This window comes from Setaria viridis, chromosome 7, assembly GCF_005286985.2.
Source record: "Setaria viridis chromosome 7, Setaria_viridis_v4.0, whole genome shotgun sequence".
Taxonomy (NCBI): Eukaryota; Viridiplantae; Streptophyta; class Magnoliopsida; order Poales; family Poaceae; genus Setaria; species Setaria viridis.
Genome location: NC_048269.2, coordinates 25,341,088 through 25,361,995, shown reverse-complemented (window position 1 = coordinate 25,361,995; position 20,908 = coordinate 25,341,088). Strand labels below are relative to the sequence as shown.

Below are 20,908 nucleotides of genomic sequence, written 5' to 3'. Positions count from 1 at the left end.
TTGGACATAATTATTATAAAGGTTTTAGAAAAGAAGAAAACTTTTCTACCAAAGGTTTTATAGTGAAGTATTTCTAAAACAAATTAAAGAAGACTTCTCTAGATCATCATTTTTAATAAAGTTTTGTTAAGAATACTTGAAGAAGATTCATTTAAAAAACTTTCCAAAGAAAAGTAGAGGTTTTTTAAGTAAATTTTCAATAGGCTCATATTAAGAAGGAGAAGCCGGAGAAGTACCTCCAAGGCTTAGCACAACGAATAAGGAAAGAGTGTTGCACCAAACTCAATAATGCTAGCGTCATGGGAAGCGTGAAGACTTAGGATCAAGCGCCACAAGCTCTAGGCAAAACACACCTCAAAGAGCTCGGGGCCGCACCAGCAAGCGGAGCTGAAGGAAAGATGATGCACACACGCACGCACGACCACATACACACGCCAACATATACACACATGTACATGCATGTCCACCAACATATACACACATGTACATGCATGTCCGCTTTTCAACCTCCCACACTAGGTGGCGTGTGCGCGCACATGTTTTTATTATATCTTATTTTTTCTAGTCCAACTACTTGACAAGTGGATCCAAAGTCGTGTATGATACCACATGTTATTGCTTTCAGGATGATCTTAATGAAGGTCCATGTGTGGCCAGGTTCATTTTAGGGCAAATAAAATCCATAAGCATGCGTCGCTGGGATAACGATATCTACTACCTAGAATCTAAATGATTTGTCATTTATCAAGATGTATTTACATCAGGTTTAATTTTCATAATAAATATATTACTTATTTAATGCAACAAAATCCAACATGATTGGGACGTGAGATGTGCATGATTAATAAAATAACTCATGGATCAGTTGATAGTGCAAGGAGTTAGGTTACACAATGACATAATTAAGTGCATTGATCATAAAATTATATGCAATAATTATGAGCACACCATTGATGTTTATAAGTTCCAACCTTGTACCTTACTTGACTCTTTACTTGATGGAGCTTTTGAAAGGGTGCAAATACCACTTTGTATTAATTCTATAACATGGGTGTATAGTGTCATGCAACAATGATTATGCGCATGTTTGCTCCCTAGCTTGTGATAACATACTTCCCTCCTCCCAATGCTTGGATATGGTCAGACTATTGATGATACCTCTAAAGCATCTAAAAACTACTGAATGAAGGTCTTTTGTGAACAAAATATGCATAGTGTGATCTAGATGACAAGAGGCAATTTTTTAGTTTGCCAAGTGAAACTTTGTAACGCACAAATGCATATAGATCTCAACATATTTTGTTTATTGGCATTGAAATAGATTTGAGGACAGATTGATGGTGCTTATATTGTCTCTTTACATAGTCGATCAAAATGATGTAGTTTCAGCAATAGTTGTTATAGTCAATACTCACATTGGACACGATTTTCACCATGCACGAATGGCATTGGCAACACCATGATATTCACGTTGAACACTAGATTGTGAAACCATAGCGGATGTTTATAAAATCAAGAAAAAGATTGTCGCCAAAATAATCACATTAACCAAACGTGGAGCTGGCATCCGATGTTAGGACAACTTGCCCAATCAACATCCAAGTAAGAAACAAGTTCATGAGAGGGGGTTTGGAAGATCCTTAGGTCGTAGTCTAGACCATTATGAATTTAACCAATGCTGCAGTTTATTAGATACATAGGTTGTGCTATAAAGTTCTAGGTGCCTCAATAAAGTTTTCCCATATTGGCCACTACGGGGTGGATGAGAAAGAGGCAAGCGATGATTACAAAGGGTCAAATCAAGGTGGAGGAGCAAGTGAAGAGTGGATGCGAGGCTCGATGCAATGTTATGTGGTACACAAGAAAAGGAAAGAGTACAACGCCGAGTCCAATGGTGTTGCTAGTTATCCTAGAACATGTGGGGTCAAGCACCGTGGGCTCTAGGCAAAATGACGCCAAGAGAGGTCGTATGAGCTGTGATGGCCACTAGAAGATGATGAGATATTAGGTCATGAAGGAGGTGGTGTGGGAAAAGCACACTACATGCACACATGTATATTTTATTCTATCTTGTTTTTCTAGCCCAACTACTTTGTGCACTAACAATGGGCCTGAAGTCATGCCCTAAACACCTTGTCATTGGTTTGGAAGGTTGTTTTTGGTGAACGCTCATATGTAACCAAGCTCATTTTAGCATAACTCAAATCTTGTGAGCATGGTTGCTACGGGAACGATGTATGTTACCCAAAATCTATAGGATTTGCAATTTATCAAGTTGTGCCTACTTCATTTAAAGGTTTTCATAAATAAATGTATTACTTATTTAATACATTCACACCAAGCATGAGATGTACGTGAATAGTTAAATAACTCATGTATTAGTTTAGAATGTAACAAGGAACTAGCTTATTAAACGATGACATAATTAAGTACGCTAGTCATAAATTATATATATGCGAAGCAAATATGGGCACACAATTTATGTGTATAGTGGTCCCACCTTGTGCCCTGCTTCTTGAATGTCATGTGACTCTTTACCCTAATTGAACTTTAAAGAGTGCACATACCACTTGAATTGTATCAATGTGTGCTCATATGTGTGGTAACCACCACGACTACCATTAAACCAGATTTATATGTGGTAGTCATTAATATGACATATGTATAAAGCATCCATCAGAATAGATAGTGGAAACAAAAGGTGATATATACAAGTGTAGCAGCTACACATCAAGATCCCCCTTCGATCCTGAGGATGAACATACAATTTACCCCATCATCTTATACATCATGATGCACATACAGGGCAGTACTCTGGAGATTGTTGTCACTTAAGACGAAGATGGGAGGAGGTTGGAACACTCTAGGTAGATCGGCCTAGAGGCCCTTGTGCTGATTGGCACAAGGTGTTTCTTCACCTTCCCGAGCGACATATTCTCTTTTTCTTATCTTGTGATGGTGGTGGAATGGTGAGAATGCAAATCGTAATTTGGTAGATGACAAAGCGGTATTTATACTTCCTCTACAAATCCACGTCGATTGTAGTCTTCTCTGGACAAATGGTTGGTTCAGGAACTCTATGTTCATAATGGGCTTTCATGTGTGGGCTTGAGCACTTGATTCAAGTCTAGAATGCCCTAGGCAGATCTCAACACAGAGGCCTCCTAGTGCTCATCATCCTCATGCATTCTCCGAGTCCACAACCGAATCAAGCTCGCACAAAACCACATGTTTATGTCGTATTTCCAATAATTATGCAATATAGCTCAAAAGATGATGCATACATAGGAACATATATGTTTATTTTGGATGCCAAGTGGCATGTTAGTGTAAGAATTAGTCCAATAATATCATTAAATATAGATGCTAGGTATTTGATTTGAAGGCTCTACCAACAAGGAGGCCAACGATGAAACATGAGTGCTAGTAGTGAACACTCGCCTAGGCATGTGATAAGTTCACAGCAGGAATGCAAATGAGTCCATGGATAAGGAAAGAAGGAGCAAACAGCAAAGCTAGCATGGAGGCTGGATCTGGAAAGCAGTATCACGACGAGTATAATTATTCATCCGCACACCTCGCCTAGACCCATCTAGGTTCACGTGCATGGCGGAGATGCACTAGTAGCATGGAAGTTGGATAAAGAGGGGTTGAGCCAAGACAAACACTTTACCCGTGTGCAGGTTGCTCCACATCGGATTTTGCAGCGGCACACATGCTTGGACAGGGGAGAAGAAAAGAAATGTGAGGAAAGAGGCTGTGGGTGGCTTCATCGCCACCATTAGCAATGGCGACGGTCCAAGATTGTTGTGGTTGCTGCGGCTTCTAGCTGCATTCCGCCACCCAACACAACGCAACACAAGTTTGTTTTAACTATATGTCACCTTTTAAGACCATTATAAAATAATAAATCTCAAAGCTAACACGAAATCAACCTTCGTTACACATAAACATATTGTACTGGAAAGAGAAGGAAAATTACAAGAAACCAGCCAAATAGTGTGCAAGGTCTTACTTTTGGCTTTCATAACATTTCATAAAAAGGGCATAATTCAAGACATGGTCTTAGCCTACGCCTACCACTACACACCCTGAGCTATATGCCATCACATATGCTAATCATGGCCTCTGATGGGGTTCTGAGCATTGGGCAGCTCATTCTTTGAAGAACACTGCATGAAGTGATTCCACTTGAAATAATTGCTCAGACATAACTAAATTGACTATAACATTGTTTAACTAAATTCTTGCAATCAACTATAAGTACATTGTTTAACCATATTCTTGCAATCTGAAACTATTTAGCTGACTGAGTGACTGATTGCAGTATTACCTGGTGACCAATTAGTTCATACAATCAATTTCAATCTTCTGGTATTTACATATATCCTCAGTCAACTTGACCCCTCCCTCATTAGAACCTTACAGTATTGATGAGAGCCATTAGCATAAATAAGATTGTGTGTTTGTCAGCATTTCCTATCTGCACTTTATTGCTAGTTAGAGAAAATGGAGTCCAAAACTCCAAAGAAAAAACAAAGCATATCTCCTAGTAGTTCATAAACATGATTATTAGTCTTTTTCCGACAATGAAGACAAAACAGACCAAACAACAAATTAAAAAAGGCAATATTTCAGTATTTGGCTCCTGCCAACATTTCAGATGACAATATGAGCTCCGATCTTAATTAGCCTAAATTAGAAAATCTAACCATATCACAAAAGCATATCTACATATCCAGATGGGTAAATTTAATAGAAGGAATCATCGATGACTTCATGTCTTAACTTAACTCGAGCTGTAATCATAGTGCCATGTCATTAGACCCTCATACCAAGTTGATAATGAATTTGTATCATGGTTCTATCGCACTCAAACAGCATTTAGTCCAGGTCTCAAGACAATCTCACCATTCCGATGGAAGGCTTGAATAACAGGATCTAGCACAGGCAACATAAGGATGCCAGTTATCTCTCCCTCTATGAAGATGCACGATTTTCTCAGAGAAATTAAGATATGCTTGAAACTATCACAACCTAATTCTAATGAATCTGCGCAGCATCGTATAGAAGTACACGGGAAAAACTTCCCTAGTTTTTAAAAATGTGAATGATCACGCCACCGGCGACCTCCTCGATGCCCTGCATGAGCCGGTTCATGGCGCGCACCTGCATCTGGAGCGCCGCAATGTAGTCGTCGGACACCTCGGCCAGCAGCGCAGGGAGCGACGACAGCCTCCGGCACCCGAGCACCAGCCTTCCCAGCGCCCGGGTCTTGCTCGCCAGCAGCGACGTCCCCGGCCTGCGGCGGCGGCGGCCGCGGCGCTGGCAGGCGAGGATGGCGCGGCTCCAGCACGACCGGCCCCGCGCGGCCACCTTGCACCACGAGGCGCAGCGCGTCGAGGAGCTTGGAGGAGTAGGCGCCGTCACCTGCGGAGGGCGGAGAGGTCCCAAGGGCCATCCGCAACGCTATCGCCTGCGCCGGTGGCCTCAGGTACCGTGAGTGCCGTCACCGTCTGTGGGAGGAACGGAGTCAAATAATGGAAGAATACCTCCATAGATCCAAACCAAATACATTCGCTCTGCAGCATGTCTATCGATTAATCTCTCGTAGAATAATTAAGGAAATTCACCTTCACGTCAAGGAGCGGAGGTGAATCCAGCGGCCGACGGAGCCGGGCGGCTCGGGGGCATCTCGGGCGCCGTCGCCGTCCTCTCCGCCCAGCTGTCGCGGCGCACCTCGAGGTGGAACTGCCAAAATAGATCCATGATCTTAGGGGGTGTTTGGGTACGAGGTGTTAAACTTTAACAGTGTCACATCGGATGTTCGGATGCTAATTAGGAGAACTAAATATGAGCTAATTATAAAACTAATTGCAGAACCCTATGCTAATTCGCGAGACGAATTTATTAAGCCTAATTAATCCATCATTAGCAAATGGTTACTGTAGCACCACATTGTCAAATCATGAACTAATTAGGCTTAATAGATTCGTCTCGTGAATTACACTCCATTTGTGCAATTAGTTTTGTAATTAGCCTATGTTTAATACTCCTAATTAGCATCCAAACATCCGATGTGACGGGTGTTAAACTTTAACACCTTGTTGCCAAACAGGCCCAAATTAAATAAAAAATGTATCAGTTTCGCGGCCGATTTTACCACTACCGCGTGAGGAAGCTGCGACCATCTGTGCCGTGCAGGGTCAACATGGTGAACGAAAGTCAACCACGGACAGCTCACGAAGCATGCCATGGAGAGTGATGGGTCTGGGTCAACATGTTGACAAACTGCTCAATGGTCAACATTTCATGCCAACGCCGCCGGCAAGTCTCACGGACGATAAAAGCGATAAACGTTGGTGGAGTGTGACTGAGCCGATTGGGTCCCGTGACGGAGTCCGAGAAGTGGCGAGCTGCTGGCTCGAGTGGCCCGGCCCTACCCAACTTGAAGACCCAACAGCAAATAAGGTGGTTAGCTGCTCTTAAGTTTTCTAACCACTCTCCCTTATCGTGTCACTATACCGCCGCAGTCTCTGAACATTTCAAAGCATGGCATGCTAGCGACGGCTTGAACCGCGTGGCGTCTCATTCTCAATTTCTCATCGCTAGACCACGATGTCTCGGATGTGAGAAATCAAAAGTTGCCGGAATGCCGGTGGCCTCCCTCCATTCCTGAGTTCTGAGTCAGTTCGGCCGTCTGATTACGGCTGGTTGTCAGTTGACATCTCACATCTCTGCTCCTCTTCCTGCGGATTTAAGATTTCCATCCTGTGTATCTGTCGCCAGGACAGGGAACCAGGAGTGTGTTCGTGTGTGAGAGCAAAGTGATCGTGAGGTACGGAGCCACTTGGAGGCATTTCATGACGTTCTTTTTTCTTTCGTTTGCGTTCTTCAGTTGAATGCTGTCCTCCATCTGTCAGATACTTAGCACAGTTGAAGTTTTCTCCTCGGGTCGCTTGGCCCTTTTGCTTTGTTTCTCGTATCCTGGAGCTTTCCCTGCAAGATTTTATCGTTTACGAGTTCAGACAAGTCATTGTCGAGCCAACAAAGCGCGACGAAATCGAAATGAACCTCCGTTTTCATCACCAAATCTTTGGTCTTTCTCTTTGTAATCAGGGTTCTTGAGGAGGGACAACTGCGGTAGCGGTAGCTAGCACGCAAGAAACATCACAAGGCACGAGCAGAATCGTGGCAGCTTCTTCCTCCTCCGAGAAATGGGCTGCCTCCACCTCTTCCACGGCAGGTCCAGTAGCAAGAAGAGGCGGCCGCAGGTGGCGGCCCCGGCACCGGCCGCCGCATTCCCCTCTACCGTCTCCACCGAAGCGCGCTCGGTCGCGTCCGTGCCAGCCGCCAGCGCCTCGTTCGCGTCGTCAGCCAGCGTCGTCTCCGAGGCATCGGGCGCGAGGCCGGCGGCGAGCGGGTCCTCGGGCTCGGGGTCGGGGTCGGCCTCGTCGGCGCGGAGCATCCCGGAGCTGTACGAGGCGAGGGGCGCCCTACTGCGCGAGTTCGGCCTCCGGGAGCTCCGCGCCGCCACGCGTGACTTCAACCCGCTGCTCATGGTCGGCGAGGGCGGCTTCGGGTGCGTCTACAGGGGCGTCCTCCGGCTCCCCGGCGGCGGCCCCGATGGCACGCCGGTCGCCGTCAAGAGGCTCAACCCCAACGGCCGTCAGGTGTGCCTCATCCACCGGCCAGCTCATGAACCGCTTGCACGTACGCTCGCGACATGGCAACGCACCTGTGCTCATCCGGCTCCGTTCTTGATGCCGTTTCAGGGCCACAAGGAGTGGCTCGCCGAGGTCCATTTCCTGGGCGTCGTCGAGCACAGGAACCTCGTCAAGCTCATCGGCTTCTGCGCCTCGGAGACGGACCGGGGCCCGCAGCGGCTACTGGTGTACGAGTTCATGCCGAACAAGACGCTGGACGACCACCTGTTCAACCGGGCGTACCCTGCCCTTCCGTGGGAGGTCAGGCTGCAGATCGCACTGGGCGCCGCCGAGGGGTTGCTGTATCTCCACGAGGGCCTAGAACTTCAGGTAACATTTTTTATGCCCGAGTTTCTTATCAGAACATGGCGCGAACACGATTCGTGACTTACTATCAATTGACCTCGTGGTTTCGCTAGATCATATACCGTGATTTCAAAGCATCGAACGTGCTGCTGGACGAGGAGTTCAGACCCAAGCTCTCGGACTTTGGGTTAGCGAGGGAGGGGCCATCAGAAGGCCAGACTCACGTGTCCACAGCGGTATGTGCAATTGCAAATGCAAGCTTGCAAAAGTTTCACCAAACTGACAATTTTTTGCTGCAAATGTGCATTCTGAACGGCCAGCCTTTTACTTCTTTGCGATCAGGTCATGGGCACCTTCGGCTACGCCGCGCCGGACTACGTCCAGACGGGGCACCTGACCACCAAGAGCGACGTGTGGAGCTTCGGCGTGGTGCTGTACGAGATCCTCACCGCGCGGCGCGCCATCGAGCGGAACCGGCCCAGGAACGAGCAGAAGCTCCTGGACTGGGTGCGGCGGCACCCCGCCGGGAGCGGGCGGTTCGGCGAGATCATGGACGCGAGGTTCGAGGGGAGGTACCCCGCGCGGGGCGCCAGGAAGGTGGCCGCGCTCGCCGACGGCTGCCTCGCGAAGCACGCCAGGGACCGACCCACGATGAGGGAGGTGGTCGAGCGGCTGAGGCAGGCGATGCGGCACACGGAGATGGACGGCGCCGTGGAGTGCCAGGGCTCCTCGCCGCCTCATCAGGAGGAGGCGCCCGGGACGCCGGGGGCGGAGGATGCGCATGCGCGCGCCGTGGCGGCGGCGGCGGAGGCGAGGGCGACGAGGCGGATGCTTCATCTGGCCGCTCTAGGGGGCGCTGCCGATGCTCATGCGAGGAGAAGGCTCATGCTCATGAGGACTGCCGCTGCCGCCGCTGCTCCGACGTGATCGACTGCCGTTGTTGATGCCCTTTGACTTCCATTCGTGTATGTACAGTCTGAACCTATGACTTCTGGAAAAGTAGTTTGGCATTCCAATTGTTCGGGAAACAAAAAACTCTGGCATTCCTTTTTTATGTTGTTGTGTGTAGGTCAGAAGGCCCGCATCTGGTTTTGTCCATTGCCTGAGCTGATGTCTCAGTGTCTGAGAGTAGGTGCTTGAAAAGGAATAAATTTTTGGAAAGGTGTGAAAACTAGCCCTGCCTTTTTCTTCTCAAACCTCATAGTATACATTATGCTGTAACCGCAAAATTTGAATTGAAAATGTGTTTTCTTGTTCTATTGTAATACGCAAAGCCACCTAGCCTTTGAATTTCTGCTCTGAAAGTCTGAAGCAATTGAGTCAAATGTTTGACTGAACGGCAGTAGATGCCTCTGTGGTTAGCATGTTATTTCCCATAGGATTCATGAATTCAATTTTTTCAAACTTCCACAATATAAACTCTTTCTTTTCGTGAAATAATCATGGCTTCACTTAATACCTAGAATTCAGAAGCTGAAACATACTCCTATGTTCTATATGACCCATACGGCCATAGTATGTCTTGTGCTGACATTTTAGCAGGTCCTCCATTGATCTACTGACTTATCGTCAAGACATTAATCAAGAAATAAACTTGATATAAAGCCAAAAATATTCAGGACAAAGCTTCCACACATCAAGAAAAAAACAATGAAAAGTAATTTTAGTCTCAGCCATTAGTAGCAATACCGATATGGTTGTAGCTGGTAACAACAAATCGTACAGCATGGTACATTTTCATACACAAGTAAACAGATACGTACAATACAATATTAACTTCACAAAAGTGATCATGAAACAAAAAGAAAACGAAGAATTACAAATCTGCAGAAGCAGGCCACCAAATAATTAATTCTCTGCAATGGGAAAGGCAGACCCAATCTTGTTCCCCAACCGATAGCACTTGATGTTCACAGTGTACGGGCCGATATCAACACGGTTATCTTCCCCTCCAACAAAGAAGCACAATGTGTAGAGTGCAACCTCAAACTCTGGACTGACACCAATCAATGTGCTGGATACTGATTTCAGCACACCGTGCCACTCAAACTGAACAGTCAGCAGCTGTGTTTCTGAATCAGGCTGCCAGGACCAGGGTAGGACATTTTAGCTAACATTATTGGTATCAAGCATCAACAGCATTGCGTCAATGTTTGACTATATACTCACCGATTCACCACGACGTCTTGGGAATATATAACCTTGGTAGTCCACATTTCCCTTGGCTTCTTCTAGGTAAAACTGCAAATTAATCATGGAATACACGTTAAGAGTATGTTCAAATAATGAAACAAGGCTTATGATACATTACAAGAACTTGCCTGAATCCAGTTGTGGAAGCCTGCGACCTCACTCTCTCCTTGTCCCCGTCCTTTGATCTCACCAACAAACACATGCTCAAAGGCAGAAGAGCAGCAAGAGGTGCCACCTCTTCCATACAAATCAAACCATAGGGATGCCAGCATTCTCTTGAAATCCTCGTAGTCCTGAGATACAGCCCCCTTTTGCACTAAGTACCGGTGTAAGTACTTAATTGGTGCTGTTCTGGCAATCTCTTCAATGAATGCTACTTCTTCATGCTTATCCTGCTGGGTAACAACTTCTTTGTACCCCTGGTGTGGGTTATAGTTATCAAGAAGTGCGCAGAAACGAGAGTAGGTGGGCTTTCTTAACACGTCATCACCTAGCCAGCTGAACAAGCTTTCAGATGCCATATCACCCTTCTGATAAACTTTCTTCCCCTCACCACAGTCGATTCTGTAGTCCTTACCAGGAACAAGGCGATTCATATCGAGCTCCCACAGTCTGCTACATGCTTTGGATAAGCTATTCAGCTCTTCTCTGGTAGGCTCCACATTGAGTCCTTGGTGAACCTGACCAACATCCTCAGAGTATTTTTGTTCTGATGGCGGCCTTCTGTATCCATTCCATGCTTCAGACTGCATTATGCGATAAAGGGAATGCAGAGTTCAGATAGGACAAGACAGAACATGCTATTACCACCATCAGATGTTTCAACTTTCAACTAAAGTTTCAATTTGTGGGCATATGCCATAAAAGTAAAAATCTTACAAGAACTAGATGGGGTGAAGCTGTGTAGCTACACCACGGTTTACTCTGATCTTTCACCAACAACAAAGCTAAGTGGTGTGCTACAGATTGACACAACTTCAGAGTAGTGAACACTTAAACAAAAATTTCGTAGCAATTATTAATGCCCGATTCATATTCTAATTACATTTGCTTATAATACTAATCAATCACAGAAGACCATAATTGGCAACATACCATATCTGTGAATGTTGGTTGACAGTGAGTATATAATACTGTAAAAATGGTTAACAGACTAAAGTAAGAGTTTAAACATAATCCCAGCTATTTATGATGAAGAAAAAAAATAAAGAAATAGAATGCCATTTCAGACTTTTAGAAGACTGAAATCAGACCTGCTGTGGTCTTCCATGGTGCTTTTTCTCGCCGACAGTCTGCCAACCTCCATCATTTGTGCCCTCTCCTTCCTAAAATATTCCAAATCAAAAGATCAACAGGACACTCTAAGAAGCAACTGCTGTTTGGCTTCTAATTCTTTTATGAATTACCATCTCCAATGGCCTCTTTAAACGAAAAGGCTTGAAAAAGGCTATCTCTGCGTGAAAGTGGTATGGGCAATGCTCTCGAATACAACCAAGAAAGCTGCTGTTCTATTGCAACTTTGTACTGTAGCAGATTCTTAAAAGGAAACAAAAAAAAACTTGCAGATTATGTTAGTGCATTCTCCACCGTATCAGCTGGTTCATCAGCTGGTTCATCGGAGAACAACTCATTCAACAGAACATAAACATACCACACTATTCCTATGACCAAAATACAAATCCAGCATTTACAACTACCGTAACAAGTAGTATGCAATGAAAGATGAGCAGGTGAATTGTCCAAAAACTCTTGTAAAGAAAGTACAATGAGGCAGAAGAAAAAGAAAATCAAACCTGTTCCTGCCTCCTGTATCCTGGTGCCTGCTGCTGTTTCTGCGGCCGCTGGCAGTCCCCATCCCTCCTGTCGTCACCGTCGTACTGCACAAATTGAACCCAGCGTAATCGCATCAACACGTTGCTATCCAACGAGGAAACCGAAAACCCAAACTCAAGATTGCACAAAAGCACCCTAACTCCAGGCAACCTGGTTCTGCCGGCCTGCGGGGTGCTGCTGGTTCCGGCCGCCGACCCGCTCCCAACCCTCCTCATCCCTCCTCTCATGATGCCTCTGGTCCTAAACGCAATAAGAAAATCAAAATGGACAGCACAATTAAACCCAGAGAATCACCGATCGCCCACCGACACCAATACAGCAGCGGCCCGACCACTCACCCGCCCCGAATTCCGATGGTCGCGGCGCCCGTCGTCCGGCCCGCCGTCCTTCTGCTCGGAGACGACCTGCGGCACAGCCAAAATTAGTCCAGGCTTAGAGCAGCCAACACCAACCATTCTTCATTGTTCGCAAATGCCAGAAGCGAGTGGCGCGCACCTCGGCCCACGTGGACCGCGACCGCTCGTCGCGGCCCTCCTCCCCGTCGGCGTCCGGGTCGGCGCGTTGGGGCGCCCCCCTCCTCGGCGCCTCGTCGTCTTCGTCGCCGCCGCCGCCGCGGCCCCGATCCCGCACGGCGTCGATCGCCACGTGGGCCAACCCCTTGATGAGACCCTCCATCGCGAGCCGGCGAGAGCGAACGGGCAAGGCCGCAAGGCGTGGAGATGCGGAGACGGATCGGATTGGCGGGCTGCTCCGGTGCTGCGGATTGGGATCTGGGACGGGGAGGGAGGGATGGACGCGTGCTTGGTTGGTGGACTCCACTAATCGAGTGGCTTGCGCTGCGACGCGCAGGGGATCATCCGCTGATTTGCCAAGTTATAACTCGAAGAGACTTCTGCACAGGTGGGTGGATGCGATCGCGGGAGGAGGCTCCCGCTAATTGCCCGCTGCCGACGGTCAGTTCAGGACGTTGATTGGCTGAAATGCTGAATGGCTGCCTGCGTTCCCTTTCGCTGACTTGGCAGTTTTTTTTTTGAGGTCTGCTGACTTGACAGTTGGACAGGTCACACAGGTGCGCTGGGCCGATGCGGCAGGGTGGGCCCTGGCGAGTGCGGACAATAAACCTCGTCACGGGCCGATCAGACCCAGCAGCCTTTTTTTTAGAGGAATCAGACCGAGCAGCTGGACTGCATGCAATGGGTCGGCCGTTTCAGCCCACGCAGATGGATTCAGCCCACGGCCGTATGATTGCGACAGCACGAGTGAAAGCAAGCACCTATTGTGTGAAGACTTCTCTCCTGGCTGTGTTGGGCTGGCCCAGTGATAACTAAAGGCCCCTTTTGGCATGGCTCATCCCAAAACAGCTTCACCCAAAGCTAGTAAAGCTAAAAACATTGGCTTTACCTGAATTCTAGTTCATTTTAGGGGGTGTTTGGAAGGAGGGGATTAAATTTTAGTCCCCGTCACATCGAATGTTTGGACACTAATTAGGAGTATTAAACCTAGACTAATTACAAAACTAATTACACAACCCCTAGGCTAAATCGCGAGAGAATCTATTAAACCTAATTAGTCCATGATTTGATAATGTGGTGCTACAGTAACCATTCACTAATGATGGATTAATTAGGCTTAATAGATTCGTCTCGCGATTTAGCCTAGGGGTTCTGCAATTAGTTTTGTAATTAGCTTATGTTTAATTCTCCTAATTAGTATCCGAACATCCGATGTGACAGGACTAAAGTTTAACCCCTGCTGTCCAAACGCCCCCTTAGTCCCGGCTTACAAAATGACTTCACGCTACAATATCTCGATTTGCGTGAAATAGATGAAGCCAAAGCCGAAATAAGCCGTGCTAAAGAGTACCTTAGCCTATCAAGCATTTTTCTTTTTTTTTTCTCTCTCTCAAAAAAAGAGTTTTTCTCTTTTATATTCCTGCGATCACAAACTTGTGAAGCTCTCGTTTTTTATAGAAAAAACAATATGGATGATACATTGCTAGGAACACCAAGTAATCAGGTGGCCTACAAGTTTACAACAAAATAAAACCCTTTTCCCCTCAAATGTTTAAAAGGGTCGCGCGTTGTTGTATTAGGAAGAGGAGCATCGTTACCGTCAAAAAGATGTTTGACGCCATAAACAGAGAGTTTACCAAAGGGCAAAAGCTACGCTCCAGATCCGGGAGATGGCGTTGCTTCGTGAATCTTGATGGTCTTTTCATTTCTACTATCCGTCTTCAGTTCATTACTCGAATCAAGGAACCAGAAACTGAGAAACCCACAAGGCCACAAGCACCTGGCCACACGACTCTAGCATGTCCGCATGAGCATAATACAAGATAAGCAGTTGACTTTGTTATTTGAAAGCAAGCGCCTGGCTTTCTCGGTCAAAAATAAACAGTTTACTTCCAATAATCGGCCATGGTGTGACGTGTCGTGTCGGATGAGCCAGGTGAACTTACGTTGTTTCTGCCGACTGCCATACCCGTACTGCCAATAAGCTCCTAAGTCCTAACCTAACGTGATACAAGCCGGTTTGCGGCAACGCGGCGCTGTACCTGTGAGGTGCCCAAAGTCCACCCACTGATGTTTGATTGCTCTGACACTTCGGAATTTGCATACCATCTTCTGCTTCAAATTGTGTGCCAAGTGCCAAGTGCCAAATTGACGAGCGTGACCAGCAGACAATCCATCCATGAGAGAGGAACAATTAAAGCATAGTAGCATCAGCTGCGTGCCTGCATGTACTGCCAATAAGCTGCGTGATGTGATACAGCAGGTTTTGCGGCAACGCTGTAGCCTGTATCCTGTGAATTGTGATGTCCAAAGTGCACCTACCGCTGTCTGATTGCTCCGGCTTCAGCATTTTATACCCTTTTTCTGCTTCAATTGCGTGCCAACTTGACGGGGGATGACCAGCAGACAATCCATGAGCCATGAGACGGGACGAACAATTGGAGCATAGCACCAGGTGCATGTATACTACACGAAACAACTAGTAGTACGAAATTATAAATCGAGACCGCTAGCGGAGCAGCCAAACTAGCTAATTGACTCGGGGAAATAGGGCATCACATGAGTTCTGGGAACGGATGCCTCAGCGCATGATGAGTGCTGAACCGAAGATGGCTGATGCGAGAGTTTACGACGACGGCACAAGCAAGATTGACGGCTTAGCGCCAACGCCATCTTTATCCGCAAACCGAATTTGGCGAAGCATCTCTTACGCCCAGCCGCCCAGGACTATGTGAACCCGATACGAGTCCGATCAAGAGGAACAACCGAGCCAGTGAGCCACTGCACTGCACGCCGAGGACTAGTCCCAGTCGCCGCCGTCGCCGTCACACGCCGAACCAAATTACCAGGACCAAAAAAAGTCAAGTTGGATGGAGGAGGGCACGGCAGGCAGGCTGACCCACCGCCCGGCCCGCACCCACCTGCCGGTTCTCACTCGCCCGGCGCGCGTCCCCGTTGTACTGCAGGGCCGAAGCTTCTCTGCGCCTTTTGTACTTCGCGCCCCGCGCGTCCGCGGCCCGGGCCCGGATACGAAATTACGAGGCGAGCCCCGGCGCAGTACAGCGACACCGTCGCTCTGAGCGGATGCCGCTGCCGCTATATAATTGACCGGCGCCTCCCGCTCCGCCCTCGAACGGGTGCTGTGGCAGCAGGGAGGGTGCTCGGCGTCCGTGCCCGTCGTCGGTCAGGCGCTGCCGTTTCGGAAAGCCAGGTGAGGCCTCCATCCCTCGGCGTCGTCCATGGTTACCGGGGTGTTTCCTCCCTGTCTGATATCCTCAGAATCCGCTGCTTTGTTTGCCCCCGGCATTTCCCATTTCCGTCTTCCTGTATTGCTATCGTGATCTCCGGCGTCGTTTCGCCGGAGTTTCACTTCGAAATTTGATCTTATCCTTTTACCGGTTCATATGTCTCGCGTGCATGTAGATTGTAGTACGTTTCATGTCAAGAATTTGATGCTGTGCCTCCGTTCCTGTGATACGTTGTTGGTCAGAGTTTGGCCATCCGTTCGTCATCCGTAGTCATAGCTGACCCTGCCTGATGAGCAGTGCAGGGGCCCTGGTCTTTTATCTGTTTTGTTTGGAATTTGGGTATTTCGTCACAAATTTGCCATAAAAAAGCCGAATGGCTTAACAATTCGAGCCCATCCATCCATGATCCATTCAACCACTGGCGTCTTTCGCTGGTGTCCAAGTCCAATGCACGAGCACGTGGGGTGATGCCATACTGGCATCTTGCTGGTTAATTCGCGTGAACAGATGAACTCACACCCGCGCCTCCACACTGCAGCCGCCCCCGCCCCCGCCTCGGAGCTCGAGCTGCTGGTCCCCAGGGACCCCGCCTCCGCCTCCGCCATGGAGCAGCACCGCGCGGCGCCGCCGGGCGCGCAGGAGATCGAGAAGACGCCCTCCGGGCGCGCCGCGCCGCTGGACATGGAGTCGGAGCCCGCGGCGGCGCGCGCGGCGGAGCGCGTCCCGCCGTGGCGCGAGCAGATCACCGCGCGCGGGATGGTGGCCGCGCTGCTTCTCGGCTTCGTCTTCACCGTGATCACCATGAAGCTCAGCCTCACCACGGGGCTCAACACCACCATGAACGTCTCCGCCGCGCTGCTCGCCTTCCTGACGCTCCGGGGCTGGACGCGCGCCCTCGAGCGCCTCGGCATTGCCTCCCGCCCCTTCACCCGCCAGGAGAACACCGTCGTCCAGACCACCATCGTCGCCTGCTACACCATCGGATACGGCGGTAGGTCCCCTCCCATCCCACCCTTGCCGCGCGTCCGCCGTCGTTCTTGACCGTCTGACCGTGAGCCTGGCCTGCTCGCTGATGAATCTGCAGGTGGGTTCGGGTCTTTCTTGCTGGGCATGAACAAGAAGACGTACGAGCTCTCCGGGGAGACCACGCCGGGCAACGTGCCTGGGAGCTACAAGGAGCCCGCCATCGGCTGGATGACGGGATTCCTCCTCGCCGTCAGCTTCGTGGGGCTCCTCACCTTGCTTCCACTCAGAAAGGTACGACTACTAGGTACCAAACACCCGTGGTCCTGATCTCTATCTCCCTCTGATCTTCCATTGTCACACTGTCCTTTCTTTGAGCGTTTACTATTTGAGCCGCGGTTTTTGAATTTTCTGTGGCTGCTGTTGCCATCAGAAGTTCAGAACTTCTGGATTTTTTATCTGTAAGACTTTGGCGTACGAGTTGTACTCCCTGACCGCAATTAGTTCGACTGCTCATCGTATACCTGTATTAGGGAGGGAATCTTTGGGTGTTTTCTCTTGTTCTCACCTTTCTAAGATCGAGCTCAAAATTAATACTTTTCAGGTGCTCGTGATCGACTATAAACTAACTTATCCAAGTGGGACTGCTACTGCGGTTCTCATCAACGGTTTCCACACACCTCAGGGAGACAAGAATGCAAAGTACGCCTCTTTTACTTCAGTCATGCTGACGAAATCTTTTGACTGAACTTTACCGACACCATGTAACGGAAAACCTGAAACTATTTACTTTCACTGTCTTGCCAGAAAGCAAATGCGTGGATTCCTCAAGTACTTCGGGATGAGCTTCCTTTGGAGCTTCTTCCAATGGTTCTACACCGCCGGCGAGGCCTGCGGATTCGTTCAGTTCCCTACTTTTGGGCTCAAAGCTTGGAAGCAAACGTAATCATTTTTCTTTCCCAAAAATAATGTATCTTTCTCGTTACTAATCTAGCGTTGCGGTTGTGCAAAAGGCATTAAAAAAGTAACTATATTTTGAATCCTTTGAATCGTCAGGTTTTTCTTCGACTTCAGTCTGACGTATGTTGGCGCCGGGATGATCTGCTCGCACCTTGTCAACGTCTCGCTGCTCTTGGGCGCAATCCTTTCCTGGGGCGTGATGTGGCCACTCATCAGCAAGCAGAAGGGCAACTGGTACTCTGCCAAGGCGTCCGAGAGTAGCATGACAAGCATCTACGGCTACAAGGTGCGCTCATGGATTCATTCACCTGTTCTTGTCAGTTAGACTTAATTCTTGGCCTCTCGCACGATAACTTCCCTTTTTTTCACCCTGACTTGTCCCTTGCCCAGGCCTTCCTCTGCATTGCTCTGCTGGTCGGAGACGGCCTCTACAACTTCGTCAAAGTAATTCTAATCTCTGTCAAGAACGTACGCGAGAGATCACGTCGCAAGAGCCTGAACAGAGGTAAAGAAAACAGCGTAACTATCTGCTTACCTCACAGAAATGCTGTTACTATTTCGTACTGTGCTGGCTAGCAGTGCTAACAAGCTGGAGCTTGTTGCAGTGGCGGACGCGGACACCATGGCGCTGGACGACCTGCAGCGCGACGAGGTGTTCAACAGGGACAACATCCCGGCCTGGTTGGCCTACGCGGGTTACGCCCTGCTCAGCATCATCGCGGTGATCATCATCCCGATCATGTTCCGGCAGGTGAGATGGTACTACGTGATCGTGGCGTACCTGATGGCGCCGGCGCTAGGGTTCTGCAACGCCTACGGCACGGGCCTGACGGACATGAACATGGGGTACAACTACGGCAAGATCGCGCTCTTCATCCTGTCGGCGTGGGCGGGGAAGGACAACGGCGTGATCGCCGGCCTCGTCGGCTGCGGCCTGGTGAAGCAGCTCGTGCTCATCTCCGCCGACCTCATGCACGACTTCAAGACGGGCCACCTGACGCTGACCTCGCCGCGGTCGATGCTGGTCGGGCAGGCCGTCGGCACGCTGATGGGGTGCGTCCTGGCGCCACTCACCTTCATGCTCTTCTACAAGGCGTTCGACGTGGGGAACCCCGACGGGTACTGGAAGGCCCCCTACGCGCTCATCTACCGGAACATGGCCATCCTCGGCGTGGAGGGGTTCGCGGCACTGCCAAAGCACTGCCTGCAGCTGTGCGCGGCGTTCTTCGCGTTCGCGGTGGCGGCGAACCTGGCGCGGGACCTCCTGCCGCGCCGGCTCGCGCGGTTCGTGCCGCTGCCGATGGCCATGGCCGTGCCCTTCCTCGTGGGCGCCAGCTTCGCTATCGACATGTGCGTGGGGAGCCTCGTGGTGTTCGTGTGGCACAAGCTCGACAGCAAGAAGGCCGCGCTGATGGTGCCCGCCGTCGCGTCCGGGCTCATCTGCGGCGACGGGATCTGGACGTTCCCGTCGTCGCTGCTCGCGCTGGCCAAGGTCAAGCCGCCCATCTGCATGAAGTTCACGTCGGGAAGCTAGGTAGAACAGATAGGGAGGTAGTAGTTTCAAGTAAGGAAGAACTCGATAGTTCTGGAGCATATCCGGCGTGCTCTTCTGTTCACATGAGTTGGATCGTGCATTGTGTAACAACCAGCTAAAATGGAAATTTGAAGGATGACAAGAAGATTTTCTTGTCGTCCAGTATACTGGCATGTGATTAGTTGGAGGGATGGAACGGGGGCATACGGCGAATAACTAGGTCCGATCGAGCTACTCATAAATTCTGCCATGATGTTCACCTTTTCAGCAGATTCTGCGCCGCATCCGCTCTTGTGTTTGTGTACTGGAAATCAATGGAGCAGCAGCGCAGTGGGGGCGCCATGCAATCTTCCTTTCCGAAGAGAAATCCTGGCACGGCATTTCCGAGCTCCGCGCGTGCCAGTGCCCGCCTAACCCGTCGGCATCAGCGATCCTCCCGTCCACCGGCCGGGGTTCGCTTCCCTCAACTTGCCCAGCGATTCCTCAGTTGGCACCACAGGTTTCCGGGTCCGGCACCGCGGCCTTTTTCCCCTGGGTGCCTCACCATCACTACCAAGAGGTTCCAGCAAGCAGGAGCGAGGCCACACCGGCAATCTGACGCATTGAACTGATACCCGTCGAAGCTATGCCTTGCCGCCTTTTGCTTTTCTTGTGCACCGGAAAGCCTGCCTGCCGCGAGGTATCCCTTTCGCTAGTTCTGCTTTCAGCGGCAGCCGTGCCCGAGCTTGGCTTTGGCTCGTACTGATTCGTGGCGGCTGGGTGGTAGCCTTGAGCTCTGGATCAACAGGCTGCCCGAATATTTGTCAGTAAAAGTGCTCTCGAAAAGTTTTCAACGCAACGCATAGTTCAGGTCACCTTCTCGTTGCCGATGTCGTGGGTGTAGCTGTCGCGCTACACTGCGCTCGACGACGCGGGCCTTGGCCGGATAGGCATGCACGCTGGATGATTTTTGGGAGGATTGGGGAGACGTATGCATCATTGCACTATCGTGATAAGGAATATACGCAATGCGCCATATCCTTGCAACTGACACACAAAGCCGAAGCAGGTTTACGTCTTGCCCTACTGTAGCTCACCAGGACGTCGTGCCATATTGACACAATTCAAAAATTATCATGTCTCGTCGTGTTAGGCTAGTTCCAGTGCAAGTTTCATTGCACTGTTTCCAAGAATGCCACATCATCCCATGAGATGTATTCTCATGAATGAAACGGGGAGTCCCAGTGCACAGTTCATTTCATGATTTCATAGGATGCCCATGACATTTAATGTGAGGCATGTGATTGGATATGGTTAGATGAAATGAAACTCTATAGCCTCCAATGCAAGTTTCAATAGGTTTCATAGTCTTTGAAACAGTGTATACACAGTTTCATCCTGATGAAACTTCTTCCCTCTCTCACTTCATAACTACCATGTCATGTCATCATATATGCTGATGTATCACCGTATTTAATGTGGATGAAACCTCTATGAAACCCTCACTGGTATTAGCCTGAGCATATCAAAAGGTCATGTTGCGGGTGACCCGCGATAGCACAATCCTGAGTCCTGACTCTAATGTTTTTACCCAAGTCTTTAGTCTTCATATGAAGCCGTTTGACGTCAATCATAGGCCCGATCACGTCGTGTAGTGTGTGGAGCCGTGGAGGT

The 20,908-nt window shown here is 49.1% G+C and overlaps 4 protein-coding genes across 5 annotated transcripts; 2 read left to right on the top strand and 2 right to left on the bottom strand.

Annotated features, from left to right (window-relative positions):
* Positions 1–5,091: 5,091 nt before the first annotated feature.
* On the bottom strand, positions 5,092–5,558 carry LOC140223489 (transcription factor bHLH150-like). Its single transcript, XM_072295329.1, has 2 exons — positions 5,553–5,558; positions 5,092–5,430 (listed from the first exon to the last, which is right to left on the bottom strand). The coding sequence occupies exons 1-2, from the start codon at positions 5,556–5,558 to the stop codon at positions 5,092–5,094; spliced, it is 345 nt and encodes a 114-aa protein (XP_072151430.1).
* An 899-nt stretch (positions 5,559–6,457) lies between these two features.
* Positions 6,458–9,306, top strand: LOC117864382 (probable serine/threonine-protein kinase PBL19). Its single transcript, XM_034748461.2, has 5 exons — positions 6,458–6,838; positions 7,120–7,673; positions 7,776–8,036; positions 8,126–8,248; positions 8,355–9,306. The coding sequence occupies exons 2-5, from the start codon at positions 7,218–7,220 to the stop codon at positions 8,937–8,939; spliced, it is 1,425 nt and encodes a 474-aa protein (XP_034604352.1). The 5' UTR covers positions 6,458–6,838; positions 7,120–7,217; the 3' UTR covers positions 8,940–9,306.
* Positions 9,307–9,663: 357 nt separating this feature from the next.
* LOC117864383 (uncharacterized) lies at positions 9,664–12,989 on the bottom strand. Of its 2 annotated transcripts, XM_034748464.2 has the most exons (8): positions 12,534–12,989; positions 12,377–12,442; positions 12,189–12,278; positions 11,999–12,082; positions 11,459–11,530; positions 10,334–10,951; positions 10,182–10,253; positions 9,664–10,094 (listed from the first exon to the last, which is right to left on the bottom strand). In XM_034748464.2, exons 1-8 carry the CDS (start codon positions 12,711–12,713, stop codon positions 9,861–9,863), a joined length of 1,416 nt encoding a protein of 471 aa, XP_034604355.1. In that variant the 5' UTR covers positions 12,714–12,989; the 3' UTR covers positions 9,664–9,860. The 2 variants fall into 2 exon arrangements, with proteins under 2 accessions (XP_034604355.1, XP_072150900.1); XM_072294799.1 differs by lacking the exons at positions 11,999–12,082; positions 12,189–12,278; positions 12,377–12,442; positions 12,534–12,989 and adding an exon at positions 11,612–11,747.
* A 2,613-nt stretch (positions 12,990–15,602) lies between these two features.
* Positions 15,603–19,420, top strand: LOC117865424 (probable metal-nicotianamine transporter YSL16). The gene is made up of 8 exons (XM_034749621.2): positions 15,603–15,761; positions 16,337–16,789; positions 16,883–17,055; positions 17,366–17,463; positions 17,569–17,703; positions 17,818–18,007; positions 18,112–18,226; positions 18,327–19,420. Exons 2-8 carry the CDS (start codon positions 16,402–16,404, stop codon positions 19,253–19,255), a joined length of 2,028 nt encoding a protein of 675 aa, XP_034605512.1. The 5' UTR covers positions 15,603–15,761; positions 16,337–16,401; the 3' UTR covers positions 19,256–19,420.
* The last annotated feature ends 1,488 nt before the right edge of the window (positions 19,421–20,908 follow it).

Excerpts from the sequence above, each read along its gene's own strand:
- LOC117864383 (XM_034748464.2), bottom strand. The coding sequence starts at position 12,713 with ATGGAGGGTCTCATCAAGGGGTTGGCCCACGTGGCGATCGACGCCGTG. Across the intron at positions 11,531-11,998 it reads GATACAGGAGGCAGGAACAG|GAAGGAGAGGGCACAAATGA; the intron begins GTTTGATTTTCT and ends GGAATATTTTAG. Across the intron at positions 10,254-10,333 it reads GCTTCCACAACTGGATTCAG|TTTTACCTAGAAGAAGCCAA; the intron begins GCAAGTTCTTGT and ends ATTAATTTGCAG.
- LOC117864382 (XM_034748461.2), top strand. The coding sequence starts at position 7,218 with ATGGGCTGCCTCCACCTCTTCCACGGCAGGTCCAGTAGCAAGAAGAGG. Across the intron at positions 8,037-8,125 it reads ACGAGGGCCTAGAACTTCAG|ATCATATACCGTGATTTCAA; the intron begins GTAACATTTTTT and ends TGGTTTCGCTAG. Across the intron at positions 8,249-8,354 it reads AGACTCACGTGTCCACAGCG|GTCATGGGCACCTTCGGCTA; the intron begins GTATGTGCAATT and ends CTTTGCGATCAG.
- LOC117865424 (XM_034749621.2), top strand. The coding sequence starts at position 16,402 with ATGGAGCAGCACCGCGCGGCGCCGCCGGGCGCGCAGGAGATCGAGAAG. Across the intron at positions 17,464-17,568 it reads CAGGGAGACAAGAATGCAAA|AAAGCAAATGCGTGGATTCC; the intron begins GTACGCCTCTTT and ends CTGTCTTGCCAG. Across the intron at positions 18,008-18,111 it reads CAAGCATCTACGGCTACAAG|GCCTTCCTCTGCATTGCTCT; the intron begins GTGCGCTCATGG and ends TCCCTTGCCCAG.